Source organism: Mus caroli, chromosome 5 (assembly GCF_900094665.2).
Source record: "Mus caroli chromosome 5, CAROLI_EIJ_v1.1, whole genome shotgun sequence".
NCBI lineage: Eukaryota > Metazoa > Chordata > Mammalia > Rodentia > Muridae > Mus > Mus caroli.
This window is the reverse complement of record NC_034574.1, coordinates 134,769,403-134,785,071: the sequence shown is the minus strand read 5'-3', so window position 1 is coordinate 134,785,071 and position 15,669 is coordinate 134,769,403. Positions and strand designations below refer to the sequence as shown.

At 46.0% G+C, this 15,669-nt stretch overlaps 1 protein-coding gene across 1 annotated transcript in view; it reads right to left on the bottom strand.

Moving 5' to 3' along the window:
• Window positions 1-15,669, bottom strand: part of Sdk1 (sidekick cell adhesion molecule 1) — a 713,594-nt gene that overhangs the window by 145,345 nt on the left and 552,580 nt on the right. Inside the window, exon 22 of the mRNA XM_029477307.1 lies at window positions 15,447-15,568. Within this exon, the coding sequence (XP_029333167.1) occupies window positions 15,447-15,568 (122 nt within the window). The remainder of the gene's footprint in view (window positions 1-15,446; window positions 15,569-15,669) is intronic.

Below are 15,669 nucleotides of genomic sequence, written 5' to 3'. Positions count from 1 at the left end.
GTTTAGGCCTACATGAGCTCTCTCCCTCTCCCTGGGAATGAAGTCTCTCTTTCTACTTATTAAGTGCATATTGTGTACTAGCTCCAGGATAAAGCGTTAAATGCCTCCAAGTTTTGGGGTAGAGAAACTGAGGCAAGGGGGGAGTTTCTTTGTTCATCCTAGCACAGCCTGCTTCCCAGACTCAGCTCTGATGGACCCTGCTCCCTTTCCCATGACTATCTGATTGAGAGGCATCAGCCCTAAATTATCTATCCTGCCCCTCCAAGGTCTCTCACCCACAGCTACACACACATGTAAGCAGGCTCAGCTGGTCCCAACCAGCAGCCAGCAGGCCAATGTCTAGTTTGGGGTATCTCATTCCAAGAATCCCAAGGCGTGGCAGAACCCTGGCTGCTTAGTGTACTGCCTTTAAACTTGCACCAGCTCTGAAAGAGAAAAACATCCCCGCCAAACAGATGCGCTGGGGCAGGAGAGATGGTTCTAGCAATACAGCGCTTGCTGTGCACTCATGAGGATGGGATTCTGGAGCCCCAGAGCCCACACAAAAAGCTATATGTGACAGCACATGCCAGTAACTCCAAAGGGGGGGGAGGCGGACCCCTGGAGTACACTGGCCAGCCAGTCTAGTCAGTCGGTTGGTGAGCTCTAGGTTAAGCGAGACACACACACACACACACACACACACACACACACACACAGAGGGGATAGACAAGCAGAATGCCCATTGGGTTAGAAGGCTTTAGTCACAATAAATCCAACCCACAGAGAAATGAATGCACATGGAGAATGCTCTGAACACACCTGACCTGACCTGACCTGACCTGACCTGACCTGACCTGACCTGACCTGACCAAGCATCCGAGCTTAGCCTGGTCCTCATCAACCATTCTCAGTGGCCCACACATGGCCAATGCCCTTTAGTGTGAGCTCTGTTTTATAGTAAAGTGTTGACTAGCTCATGCACACACCCATAGCCATGGCGGACCACAGAACTATAAGCAATAATACTTAGAAAAGGTTGGCGACCTGTAGGCTATTGCTTTTGTAGCAGAGTGGAGCTGAGAGTTTATGAGTTGAACTACAGTAGGCTGGCACTGTTTATACACACACAGGGGGTTGTCAGTATATACATGGGAGCCAGGGTAACCTCTGCTCATGGTGATCCTTGCCATGAGGCTCTGGTGTCTATATCTTCCAAGAGTGTCTTTCCTCCTTGACTGATGCTGGGAATATTATTGTCTTGTCTCTGTTGCCCTAAGTCCAGGGGCCTGGAGCTTATGCAGTGCTTAGTTAGTGTGGCTAAAGGCAGGAGTGGATCCATAGAGTTCAGCAGAGGGTGCAGAGGAAATGCCCAGGCTGGGACCCACAGCCAAACACTTCCATCCCAGGCTGCATAGGCAGAGGGAATGCTCTGTCTGGGAACAGAAGCCTCTAATAAGGAGACAGGCATGCTCAGCTGTTCAGATCAGGCTTGCCCTGGAATCACCTCTAGTGTGTATGTATTGCAAGAGGCTTTATATAAAATGGCTTGTTAGGTAAACAGAAAACAGATAACCCTGTGATTCACTCTTGTGGCTATGTGCGGCACACACTGAAAAAACGAAGCACCACTCGTGGCCTTCCATCTATCAGCTCCATCCAGTCGAGTCCCAGGATCCTGCTGCACACATGGGGGTGGGGGTGGGGGGAGAGACACATAGCATTGCCTTGTGCCCTGGTGTCTCCCAGGCACAAGTCACTTCAACAAGGATGGCTACTGACACTGTGGGTAACCTTGGTGTCTGTAAGTGTCTGTACACAGTATCTCCATCTCCACGGTTCCTTAGTTACCAGGAGACCAGCGTGGAACAGATTCGTGTTTTATTTTATTAGCCCATAACAGTCTCTAAAACAGCCCCTTTTTAAGAAAATGGCTACTATTATGCACAAATAAGCACTTAGTGGGTCCCCCCCCCATCTCTGCTTTCCATTTTCAGAATGGAAACAGTTTTATCTGTACCCAAAGTGTTACGGAGAGCATCTTCATTACCGAAAAATCCCACCCTGAGCAGCCTTTGCAGGAGACAGGCGGCAATTTGGGCTATTAGAGTGCAGCAAATGGTCATGTGCGGCAGGGGCCGAGGGAAAGGAGCAAGGGGTAGGGAGAGAGTGGCCAAGGACAACAGGCACTGGAGTGAAAAACGTGGGAAGAGCTGCTCTGCTCCAGCTGCAGCCAGAGGTTACTAATTAAGCAAAGCATTATGGAGCCAGAAATACCCACAAAAGCTGCTGCTTCTTCTTTAAACCCACACCTGAGCATCAACACAACAAGGGTCTTATAAGGGGCTTTTCTGATAGCAAGCATCTTTCATCCCATAATTCACTGAGGAGAACTGAAGCCAAAACCCTTGGTGCGGGGGGTGGGGGGGAGGGGGCTGGGAAGATGGCTAGAGGTAAGGTGCTTACCAGGAGAGGGAGAAGACTTGAGTCCAATCCCCAGAACACATATAAAAGAAAGCAGAGTCTGGTAGCATATGATCGATCATCGTCCTAGCATTAGGGAAACGGGAGCAGGTGGATCCCTAAGGCTCCCTGATCAGCCAGCCTCTCCACAGCCTAGGTGTCCTCTGTGAACCCTACCTGTCCCTCATGTAACCATTCTGAGGCTGGAATGAAGAGACTCTAGAGAGGGGCGCTGCGATGTGGCTCAGTGGATAAAGTGCTTTCTGTGCAACCATGAGGACCTGGAGGAGAACTCTGGAATTTTGCTTTCTTTAAAAAATACATAATATGGGGGCGTGGTGGCGCATGCCTTTAATCCCAGCACTCGGGAGGCAGAGGCAGGCGGATTTCTGAGTTCGAGGCCAGCCTGGTCTACAAAGTGAGTTCCAGGACAGCCAGGGCTATACAGAGAAACCCTGTCTCGAAAAAACAAACAAACAAAAAAAAACCCCACATAATATCATAAGACTATGTTTTTGTTTTAATCCCAGGTGTGGGATACGGGGCTGCTTCACACAGCTGACTATGATTCGCGTCCTGCTCTAGCAGAGGAATGGTTTTGCCGGCTTCAGGTACTTTCTGTGGTTGTGTGCCAATTGGAATTCTGGGAACTTTTCAGAGACTATATAAATGTTAGGGCCCTGAGAGGCAGGGTGGGTGGTTGTTGGTCGTTCAGGGGGATTGGTTGTGGTTTGTTAGTAGTTGTGCTCAAAGAAGAAACAAGAAGAAATCCTATCGAGTGATGGGGGTGGGAGAAAGAAGAACCCATAAAGTAGCAAAGACTAGCTGTAGTAGGACCCAAGTTCATGACTCTTACACTCACGTAAGAGTAGCTAGGTGTGGCAGTGTGTGCCTGTGACTTCAGTGCTGAGGAGGTGGGAAGAGTAGCACCTTTGGGAGCTTACAAGCTAGTCAATCTAGCTGAAATGGCAAGTTCTAGGTTCAGTGACAGCCCTTGCCTCTGACCATACAGGGAAGTGATGGAGGATGGGGTATGTACAAGTGCATATCACTCACACACACACACACAGAGAGAGAGAGAGAGAGAGACAGAGAGACACACACACAGAGACAGAGACAGAGAGATTCTAAAGAGACACTTGTGCCCCTCTCTTTGGTCTGTCTATTAAAACAAATTTCACGAAATTGGAATTTTCCCGGAAGTCTCATGCTGGGGTAAGGAAAAAGCAGAAGCCCGGTCCAGCCGAAGGGAACCGTGTCTCCTGGAAAGAGGTTTCACACAGTTCTGCCGACTACTCAGATCTCCTTGCAGGAGAGACTGGGGTCCTGACAATGCTGTCAGTGGGGCCTCCCCTGATAGGGAATGTCCTCTTTTACACTCTAATCCCCATGTCAGAACCCCAAAGATGGACTGGGGGACACTTAGCTTCTTTAATCCTGATATGGACACATTAAATCACTTCTTCCCCTCTTCCTCCTCTTCATTATTTCTTGTCTCTTTGAGGATAGGTGCAAGCCTAACTTGTTAGGGCTGCCGAGGCCCAGGCTATGACCCTTACAACTCTAGCAATGGTCAGGCGGCAGGCTGTGCTGTGCTTTAGCCTCTTCTCTTGACATCAGAGAAGCTGAAGTCACCCTCCCCCAACTCTTTCCTGGGAGGGTCTCCTGAGGCTCGATGCTGCAGGTATGCTATGGAGTCTCCCAGGAAGCACAGCACTGCAATGTTCCTGGAAGTGAAACAAAGCCTTCTAGAACAGTCTACCACCAATCTCCTTTGAAAGCATGTGAGAGGCACCCCAGCTTTCTGCACTCTAAGAGATCCCATGTCCCTCCCTCCCCGGCACTCTGCTGGGGGAGCCTGTTCAGAAAGCAAAATCTGCTGCTTTCAAGTGGCACAAAGACCCAGCTGGGGAGAGATGCCACAGCCACACATGCACAATATGTTCCTCCCTGTCCCCTCAGCTACTCGGGTTCTCAAACACCAAGGATGAGACCGCAGCAGCTTCCTTCTAACTTCTTGTCCTCCGACCTCCATATGCTCCACAGAGCCTGGAGGTACATCTAGAAACCAGTCCTCCGGGGATGTGATCTAGGCTTCTATTTATAGGTGACCGCTAGCCGGCTGGGAACAGGGATGGACACAGGAACCCGGCCTTAGGGGGAGAGCGCTGCTTTGCATTCGGAAGCTTCAACTTTTAGACTCTGAGGTACGTGAAATATTGTCGCAGGAATGTGAGGACAGGCCTTTCAGTTCCTGCAATACAGTGGGCTGAATAAACCCAGAAACCAAAAGCCAGAGAGGAGGTGGGCCAAATACAATACACCCTGTTACAGCCACTCAGCTGGGGAAATGGCAAGTGTGGCTGGCTCGGGGTGAGGATCTCCATTAGCAAGCCAGGGGTGGGAGAAGGTTCACGGAGGTGAACCACAGGGCCTTTGCACAGCAGAGGTAAGCAGAAGGATCCATTCTGCGCTCCCTTGCATTCTGCAAACAAAACTGGGAAGAAAAGGGGCCTCTGGCTGCTGGAAGGGGAGCTAATGCATGGGAATGGAAACATTTCTCCCTAATGCCACACATGCTACACTCTGGTTTGGAGGGTCTAGAGAAAGGGAACATCGGGTGATGATTAAAAAGCATTGGGCAGAGACATGAAATTGCACCACCAAACCATTGAGGGTGGTTATAGGGAAAACAAACAAAAGACCAAATGCCCCCAGACCAGAAGTCATAGAAAGATACACGGGATGGATTGCAGCTGGGTGCTAGTGTAACTGTAAGCCCAGCACTGGAGAGGCTCTCACAGGAGGATCATGAGCCCAGGGCTAGACTGGGATCACACAAAGAGGACCTGGTCTTAACAATGTTATCACCAAAACCAAAAACCCGAGTAAAGCAATGAGAATCAACTGTGGGAGGGAGAGAGGGCTCAGTAGGTGCAGCGCTTGCTTTGCAAGCTGCAGAACCTAAGTTTGAGCTCCAGAACCCATGTAAGTCACCAGCTTTGATGATGTAGGCTTGTAATTCCAGTGCTAGGGAGGTAGAGACAGGAGGATCTTTGAGGCTTGATAGCCAACAAACCCAGCTTAATCCAGGCCAGTGAGAGATTCAGTTTCCAAACAAACAAACAAACCAATATAGACAGTGTCTTGGAAAATGTCACCCAAAGTTGACCTCAAGGCTGCTATACAAAAGTATGTGAAATACACACACACACACACACACCAATAATAAATGAATAACACCAATAATATCATGGACAGAATATGTCACTATTGCTATTTATTTTAAGAGGCAGAAATAATAGAGCTGTATAAAGTATAAATAACTGTCACCAAGATTGAAAACTTATAAAGAGGAAAAAAAGGCCAATGAGATACAGGTCAACAGAGAATTAATTTACTGGAAGCCACATCTGAGGGTATTATGTAGATATGCGCACAAAGAGATAAGGACAAGAAAAATAGGAAGCAGATGGTAAGAGACCGGGAGGATAAAGAGAGGAGCAATTTCTTATATCCAGTAAGAAGCCCGGCAAGAGACAACAGGCGGTGGAGAGGCCACATTCAAACAGATTGCGACAAAGAATTTTCCAGAACAAATGAATTTTTAGATTCAAAGCATTTAATATATCCTGACTTCAAAAGCACTCCAGGGCTTGGGGAGCTATCTTGATGGGTAAAGTGCTTGCTATAAATGTGAGGACCAGAGTTGGGAACCCAGTACTCACAGAAAAGCCTGATGGGCATAGGGGCTCAGCTACAGTCTCGCACTCAGGAGGCAGAAACGGGATCCTTGGGGGTAAACTGGCTAGCTAGACTAGTTGGATCTGTGAGCTTGGGATCAGAGAGAGAGACCCTCAATAAATAAAGTGGAGAACAACCTAGAAAGATGTCTGATGTCAACCTCTGGATTCCACGCTCACATGCACACTAGCACAACCACACATATGTATGCATACAATACATACACATGAAAAAAACGAATCAAAGAGCTTTCTAGACCTGACATACAGTAAAGCTACTCAAGAGTACAGAATACAGCTCCTAAGATACTTGATTATTGGCAAAGTAAAACGGGATAGTAGCAAGCTTCAGCATCAGCAATAGTAATGAGAAGAAACAGGGCTATTATCTTCAGACTTTCTATTCCAGCACTTAGAACGCTAAATTGCCATTCAGAGGATAGCACAAAAGTAAAGATATTTCTAGATTTCCTGGTTGTGCCACGGGAGATGTTAACATTCTCAGCATTGCAACTGTGAAAACAATGAACAGATGTAATCGAAAGGAGAGGAAATTGAGCCAGGAGGGAAAACTTTGGGAGAGATGACCAGGAAAGAAAATGGCAGATGTACAGCTAAATCTAAATAAGTAGCAACCAGGACCAGAGCCAGTGAGTGTTGCTGACTCTAGTTGGAAAACAAGGTGGGACTGAAATATTGGTAATATGGTAGGCATGATTTGACTGGGACCAGGCCTGGTATTACAGACCTGTGATTCTAGCTACGAAGAGAGGACAGGACAGGACCATAAGTTCAAGACCAAGCTGGGAAACCTACTGAGACTCTCTATCAAAATAGAAAGTAAAGAGGTCCAGGAATGTAGCATAGTGATAGAGCACCTGCCTAGAATTCCCCAGTGAGGGGCTGGGTTGTGGCTCAGTGGTAGAGCCTCTGCCTAGAATCCCCCAGGGAGGGGCTGGGTTGGTGGCGCAGTGGTAGAGCCCCTGCCTAGAATCCCCCAGTGAGGGGCTGGGGTGTGGCTCAGTGGTAGAGCACCTGCCTAGAATCCCCCCAGTGAGGGGCTGGGGTGTGGCTCAGTGTAGAGGCCCTGCCTAGAATCCCCCAGTGAGGGGCTGGGGTGTGGCTCAGTGGTAGAGCCCCTGCCTAGAATCACCCAGTGATGGCTAGGACCAAAAGCAAAGATTCTAGAAGATTCATGAAGTGTTCCAATACACCCAAATTGAGAAGTTCTGTAGGACATGAGTGTCTAATAATTTTCAAAACTGTTTAAGTCACAAAAATTATGTCTATGGCTGAAGGTGACCAGTGGGGTGGAAAAGCTGGGAGTGTTTGTGTCCTAGTATCAGACCATGTTACTCTGAGGAGGTCCTGGCACAACACATAGGACCTGGAGGGGTCTTTGTGTAAGCCTTACTAGGGTGGGGCTGGGGGTTAGGGTAGGAGATGGGTGAGAGTGGGGTTGGAATTCTGTGTAGCAGTCTTGCATTCTCCTTGAACCTTCTAATGTGTTTTCCAGTGGGAAACCAATAACAGCAACTAAAGCTTATTACTGGCATATACTAAATATCTAAAATAATGTGTGTGTGTGTGTGTGTGTGTGTATTTTGACCTTATTCATCCTCCATTGATTTCTCTTGGCTGCCTTCCCACTCCCATTGAATCCCCTTCTTCCTCGCAGTGGTTACACTACTGAAGAAAATAATTCTTCCTTCTTTCCTTCTTTCCCTTCCTCAGTAACTATTAAATACCTATCAACCTTCTGGGAGGGGCTCATAAACCCCTCTCTCCTCCACGATGGAAGGTTGAGGGGCCCAATCCTGTGCAGTTATGTGTGAGCAATCTCAGCTCCTGGGAGTTTCCTGTACAAAGGTCATGCTATTGCCAGAAGGATGGCTTTCACTGTAGAGACTTATAAATGGTTATAGTGTCGGTAGAGTTTTAAGAGATGGCTTTGGACTGACTGTTGATAGCCTCAGAGAAGCAGAGCCAGGATCCATGGGGCAGGGACTTGGTCTATTTGTGGGTAACAGGTCCCAGAGCTTCCTTGCTGGGTTACCCAGAGTGACAGGGTCAGATGAAAGGTGCAGCCATTGGTCCTAAAAACTAAGTCCAACCTGAAGCCAGGAAAAGCTAAGCTCAATGGAAAACAATATTAGGGTCAGTGAGATGGCTCAGAGGGGCTTGCAGTTAAGCCTGATGAGTTGGGTTCCATCACTGGGACCCACAGTGGAGAGGAAGAACTGACTCCAACAAGCTGTCCTTTGACCTTCACATTAAGTGCTGTGGTATGTGTATACCTATCCACTCCAATAAATAAAATAAAATGCAAAATAATAATAAGAACAAGGAGAAAATGCCCTAGCAAACCAGGATTGGAAAACAATTGTCTTAACACAGAAAAAACAGCTATAAAAAAGAGGGACACCCTCCATAAATGTCATTTTTGATAATAAAACCTTAAAGAATTTCTTTAAAGTTAGAAATAAGAAAGATGGTCTCCTATCACAACTTCAACTTAGTATGATAAAGGAGCCGAGCTCTCTCAGCAAGACTGTAAAAGGAAATAAAACAGACAAAGAAGGCTGATGAGGTGTGGAAGACCTGCAACTCCAGCTACATGGAATGTTAAGGCAGGAGGATCAAGAGTTCAAGACTAGGCTTGGCTATAGGATGAGTTAAAATCCAGGTTGGGAAGCTTAATGAGACCTTGTCTCAAAATATAAATAATAAAAAGGGCTATGTATGTAGTTCAGTGGTACAGTGGCAGTTAGGGGCTGGGGTTATGGCTCAGTGGTAGAGCGCCTGCCTAGAATCCCCCAGTGAGGGGCCAGGGTGTGGCTCAGCGGGAGAGCCCCTGCATAGAATCCCCCAGTGAGGGGCTGGGGATGTGACTCAGTGGTAGAACCCCTGCCTAAAATTGCCCAGTGAGGGGCTGGGGTGTGGCTCAGTGGTAGAGCTCCTGCCTAGAATCTCCCAATGAGGGGCTGCAGTGTGGCTCTGTGGTAGAGCATCTGCCTACCATGCATAATATTTTTAAAAAGGAAGAAAGAAAGATGGATGGATGGAAAGAAAAAATGTTGAGAACAAAATAAAGAGGGGCCCTGGGGCTCTGGGGAAGAGGGCGAAAGGAAAAGGTACCTAACGTCCACCAGAGCTCCTGTGCTCTGGGCAGGTGGATACAGGCAGAGCTGCCTGACGCTTTTCCACAGGGCACCAGGTGAGCATGCTTGACCCACACAGCAGGGATGGAAAAGGAGCAGCCCCCGACTGGGGACCCTCCCAGAGCTACCTTGCTAGCACCCCAAGGTTGTGGGAGAGAGGGAATAGGGGAAGAAGTTCCCGACACTGATCAGAGTTCGACGTGGAACTTGAAGGAGCAAAGACTATCTATGGTTTAAGAGCTTTGTTATAGAAATGCAGGGGAAAGGGAGAAAGGGGGGGGGAGGCTAGAGAGAAAGAGAGAGAAAGAGAAAGGAGAGAGGAGAGGAGAAGGCAAAGAGAAAGGGAAGAGGAGAGAGAAGTGAGAGGTAAGAGGACAAAGGAGTAAGAGAGAGGTGGGGACTGAGCACCCCATTTTATGGTCTTCACTGTTGCTAGGTAACTGGGGAGGAGTTTAGCCTGAAGGTCAGAAGCTTGGGCCATTGCTTACATGACTACTGACCATGCTTCTCTTGTGGGGGGCTGTGGGAGGTTGTACCTTAGGCAGGGGCTGGAGTTCCAGGAGCATGAGGGAACACCTACCATGTCATATAGGTGAATTATGACCATCGGGGTTCAGACCTCAGCTCGACTGGAGACCAGCCTGCAATTCCTCATAAAAAAGGAAGGGAGAAAGGAAGGATGGAAGGAAGAAAATAAGGAAAGAAGGAAGGAAGGAAGGAAGGAAGGAAGGAAAGAAGGAAGGAAGGAAGGAAGGAAGGAAGGAAGGAAGGAAGGAAGGAAGGAAGGAAGGAAGGAAGGAAGGAAGGAAGGGAGGGAGGGAGGGAGGGAGGGAGGGAGGGAGGGAAAGCTCATAAATGCACACAAGTGCTTATGGGAATAGAAGTGGGGGCAGGAATTTGGTTAGGTCTCCTTCAGAACATACAAATTGGGAAAGCCTTGCTACCTATCCAGAAGCATGCAAGAGAAGATTCAGAAGTTGCACTTAATTCTATTGAAAGTTAGGCTTTTAATTCTACTCATGCTACATACATGTTTTTGATGAGCATGCCATGTGTAGACCCATAAAAGATATGTCTGACAGTTTCTGGAAAGAGTTAGAATGCAGTTGCTGTTTGACCCATAAGCCTCATGCCTAGGTTATAATCTGAAGGTACAGTAGCAAAAATACAAAACAACAAGACAGACTTCTTGGTAGAAAATTCCTCCCTAAACAGGGTCCCCTTTGATTCCTGGAATGTATGCACACAGTGCAGCACATAGCTCAGGACTCTAGGTTGATGGCAGTAAAGCTAAAAGTATCCAGATAAAATAGTGAGATTATTTGGCCCAAAGCCATCACAGGGGTACAAAGCAGTGGAAGAGGGCCAGTGAGGTGAGACCAAACACAAGGAGATGCCAAGCCTGAAGACGAGTCACTTTTCTGTAGCTTACCTTCAAGATGGGAAGACACCCAACAAGGAGACCTCAGCAGCTAGAACCACCCTGCTGACACATAGCTTCCCACATACCAAACCTCAGACTTTCAACACAGAACAGATTTCTACCTTTGCATTAATGATCACAGAATCAGCTCCTCGCTAGAGTCTCTGGAGAGGGTGCTGCCCTATGGACACCATGCATTAGCTATGAAACCCACACTAGACTTGCGACCTGCAGAACTTTAATTGCACATATATGTTTGTATTGTGTATGCATTCTGTGTTTGTCAGTTTGTTGATACAGTGGTAGAAACCAAATGTCCAACATAGAGGACTGGCTAGATAATTTATAGCAGGTAAGATCTGGGGAGACCAGTTCAACTGCAGGAAAAGACAGAGGGAGCCATCAGGAAATGTACAGATGTAGAGTAACTATCACTGAGGGAAGAGAAGAGGCTGAATTCCACATAAGAAAGATAATGCAAATATGCAGATTTATTTCTGTTGTCAAAGAGAAGAACAGAGGGCAGCAGTAGTAGCTCATTCAGTAAATGCTTACCTTGCAACCTGATTTGCAAGTAAAAACGACCCAGGCATGGCTGATGTACACTTATAATCCATGTTTGGGTATTAGAGACAAGAGTACCCACAGGGCTGGCTGGCCAGCTAGCCTAAACTGTTTGGTGAGCCCCAAGTCCATAAGAGACTCTGTTCCAAAACCCAGGTGTACAGTATCAGAGGAACAAGAGCGGAGGCTGACCTCTGATCTCTACATGAATAGGTACACATGTGCACACATATATGCACCTGCACACACATGAGCACATACACACAAAGGATAGACCAAAATTCAAGTTGGCATGGTAGTGTAGTGACAGGTGAGAGAATCTAGACTTCCCAGCAGATCACTATTCTATAGCTTTGACTGCAACAATGTAAATGGTTATAAACTTGCAATAATGTAAATGGTTACAAAATGAAAGTAATCCTGAAAAGCCCTAGCAATTTCTCTCAGGTGAAATGACTTTTATATAAAGTAACTGCTAATAGGCAAGACAAAAGAAGACAATATCTGAAATGGATGTGTCTAGTTATATACAAGTTGATGATGAAAGCACAGAAAGAAGAATGCTATTGGGTGATTTCTTTTTTAAAGCTCAGCATTTTGGCTGTGATTATAGGAGAGAATTAAACTCAAGGACAAACACTTACATTGCATTCGGTATTCTTGTTGATTAATCTGTTGGAATTGTGGTTTTATATTCAATATAATAGTAAGGCAGAGAAAATAAGAACATTGGGGCTTCTGAAAAATTAATTTTAGTATAAGGCAAATTTAGTATAAGATATAAATTTAAGAACAATGATATTTGATTGGAACTGAAAATATCACTGTTACCTTTTGGTGTTAAAAAAACAAAACAAAATAAAAAATATTTTTCTAGGGGTTGGAGAGATAGCTCAGTGGTTAAGAGCATTGGGTATTCTTCCAGAGGGCCCAGGTTCAAGTTTGAGGACACACATGATGGCTTACAACTGTTTGTAACTCCAGTTCTAGTTGATCTGATGCCCTATTCTGTTTTTCATGAACACCAGATATGTACAGTACATAAATGTGTGTATAGGCAAAACACATATGAACATAAAATACATAAATCTAACAATCTCCTGGCCTGAAAAGTCTAGAAGCAATGAGCAGATGGTAGCAATGAGCAGATGGTAGCAATGAGCTCCCTGAGATCTTGATGCTCAGGTTATGACCTTTAAATGTTACTTGGGACGACTTGAAGTCTATGTAGGAAGAGCTCATATAAGCTTGGAGCAGGAAGGCACCATGTCCTGGAACACCATGTACCACCAGAAAATAAAATGACTTCATGTCAAGAGACCTAGTTCACAAAGGGATAAGGATGAGCAAATTTGGGGCTTAATGAATAGCAATGGGGTAAAGGAGATAAACACCTCAGTGGGTGAAGTGATCACCATGCAAGCACAAGGACTTGAGTTTGAATCATCAGAGCCGACATAAAGCTGGATATGGTAGCATATGTCCATAATCCCTGTGTTCCTATGAATAGATAAGAGGCAGAAGCAGGAGACTCCCAGAAGCCCAGGAGCAAACTCACCTGGTCTACACAACCCTCAAGAGATACTGTCTCACACAAGGTGACAGTAAAAATTAACACCGTACAGCTTTCTCTAACTTCCATATATGTACCATGGTATATGTGCATATGGATACACACATGGCATGCGTGTGTGCGTGCGCGCGTGCGCGTGCGCACAAACACACACACACACACACACTGATTAATATAGAGCAGTGAGTACACCTGGAACACATTGAATATAAATGCATATGCTTTCATAGTTGTTGCAATGGTAGGAAAAAGATAGGACATACACACAAAGAAAGTAAATTTCTTTAATATTGGAAGAAGTAGGCTGTGCCTCACTTTGATAACTTACAGGTGAAAAAAAAAAAGAAAAGAGAGTTAAGTGGTTTTCTACCTTCCTGGCTTTGGAGTACCTAAAAAATATGGGGGGTAAGGGCAAGGGCTCCTCTTCAAAGTTCCAGAGATAGATTGAGTAAAGGTTGAGAGAATGAGGAAATTACCATTCTGAATATCCCAAGACAACAATTCAGGTGAAAGATTTGCATGGATAAGTTCATTGGAGAAAATATCAGTGGGGGAAATAACAGAGTAGTGATTAGGGACTAGGCAGTTCATTCCTATATGCCGCTCTATTTAGACTCTATGTTCTTGATCTACCTCAACATTCTCAGAACATCAAGGGCATGCTGAGGATTCAGGAAGGAGGAAAGAAAGAAAAGAAGGAAAGAAATAAGGAAAGAAGGAAGGCAGGCAGGGAGAAGAGAGGGAGACCTATCTCATCAAGTTTGCGTGATGAGCTTCTGGTTTAGTGAACACAGGGGGACTGAAGAGTGCTAAGTGGTACCACTAGAAGGAATCATACAGGGACTTTCCAAGGCCTAGGTGTTGTCAACAGGGCATGACACTGGGAAAAAGGGCAGTTGACTCTTTTGAACAAAAAAGATGTGTGATCTATGGCGACAGGAGAAAACAAGTGCCTGCCAGTGGATAAGGAGAGATGAGAGAGAAAGAAACAAGGAGTATAATGATACTTCAAGGAACAACAGGTGTGCCTTAGTGCTTGCTCAGCTACTAAGACCAATAAACACTGAACTGTGACAATTAGTTTTCCACAGGCACATTTCTCTTTTACGAGTTTCAAAGTCTGCTTTCTACCATCATTTTTGTTTTATTAATGGTGAGTTTTTTCTTTCTGTCTTTTTTATTAGATATGAAATACAGATAAATCTTATTTTTCCCGAGTAAATAGTCTCATCCCCATGGACGAATAACTTCCATCTAGATAGGGATTCTACAGAGATTTCCAGAAAGGTGGAGTTAGTAAAACTTTTGTACATGTATGCATAAGATTCACTTTGTAATTCACAGCCAATTCCCAGAAGAGATTTCTCCTATCCAGTGCAAGAATAGCAATAGGTCACCAGGAACTAATCACACAGGAGTTATTTCCAAACGTCACCACTCACTGCTCACAATTTGGTTCTTCATCTTTTTCTCCACTATCACAATATGGAACTGGTAGAATGAGTGATATTTGTCCATGCCAGCAGATCCTATCCACACAGCCCTCCTACATGCCCAAGCCCTCCCATGCCTGTTATAGCCCTTGGCACTACATTGAGTCTTTTCCATGACCCATCCTAGGGCTAATATGATAGATATTTCTATCACTTCTTTCTTAATGTACCATGTTGTCTCCAGACATAACCCTGAAGAAGGAGACACAGGAGAGAATGTTTCCCTCCATAGCACAAGCTATCATTGGATCCTCCATGCCCAAAACAGCACCTGGAGACAGAGCCTGCTCTAGAAAGCTGCTGAACCCATGATGTTCTCTGCCAGACAAGCTGTACCAGTCTGGAAGCTAACTGTGTTGTAGAATTTAAAAACCAGTCATCTGTGCTATCTAACTCGGGGTTCCACTCTGGAATGGCCCTTGAGATTTCACAGTTATTCTCTCTTCTCTGATCATCTGACAGGACCCCGGTCTTCTCATCTTGGCCTATCCTGTCCCTGGAGTCTGATGTTATTTCTGTCCCCATCTTCCCTCCAAGCCCCTCTTAGCCTTCCTGGAGTTCCTACAACACCTGAGGATTCACTCTACAAGGACGGCCAACAATCCCCAAGGGCAGGTCCTTGTCATCTTCGTACTGGGAAGCACCAGCTTCCAGGGGATAGTGGTTAATATTGGGAACTTGATAGCATCTAGGATTACCTAGAAGACACAACTTTGGCCTTGTCTATGAGTGAGTTTCCAGATTGAGTCAGTTGAGGTAGGAAGACCCATTCCTAATCTGGGCATTCCCATCCCATGGGCTAGGGTCCTGAACTGAATAAAAATGAGAAAATGAGCTAAATATCAGCAATCATTCCTCTCTGCTTTCTAATGATGGATTGTCATGTGACCAGCTGGCTCCAGTTCCTGCTTCTCTGTCTTCCCTGCCTTGATGGAGGGTACCTGCAACTGTGAGCCAAGATAAACCTTCCTTAAGCTGCTAAGTGCCAGGTATGTTGCTATAGCACTAAAAAGAAGTAACTGATACACAAAGTCATGAGACTCATACCTGCCCCTCCACAATCCACCTGCAGATGGCCGTCTTCCCATCATAGCCAGGTCGGAACTGGAGCGTGGCTGAGCGAGGGCTGATGTTGGAGATGACCAGATTGGATGGAGCACCAGGAAGGTCTAGAGGGGGATGAGAGAGGTGGGGAGAGAGTTAACTTTTGTCAAAGCTTAGGGAGGGTGCCAAGCACTGTCAGGGAGGAAACAGCTTCAAAATGACTCTT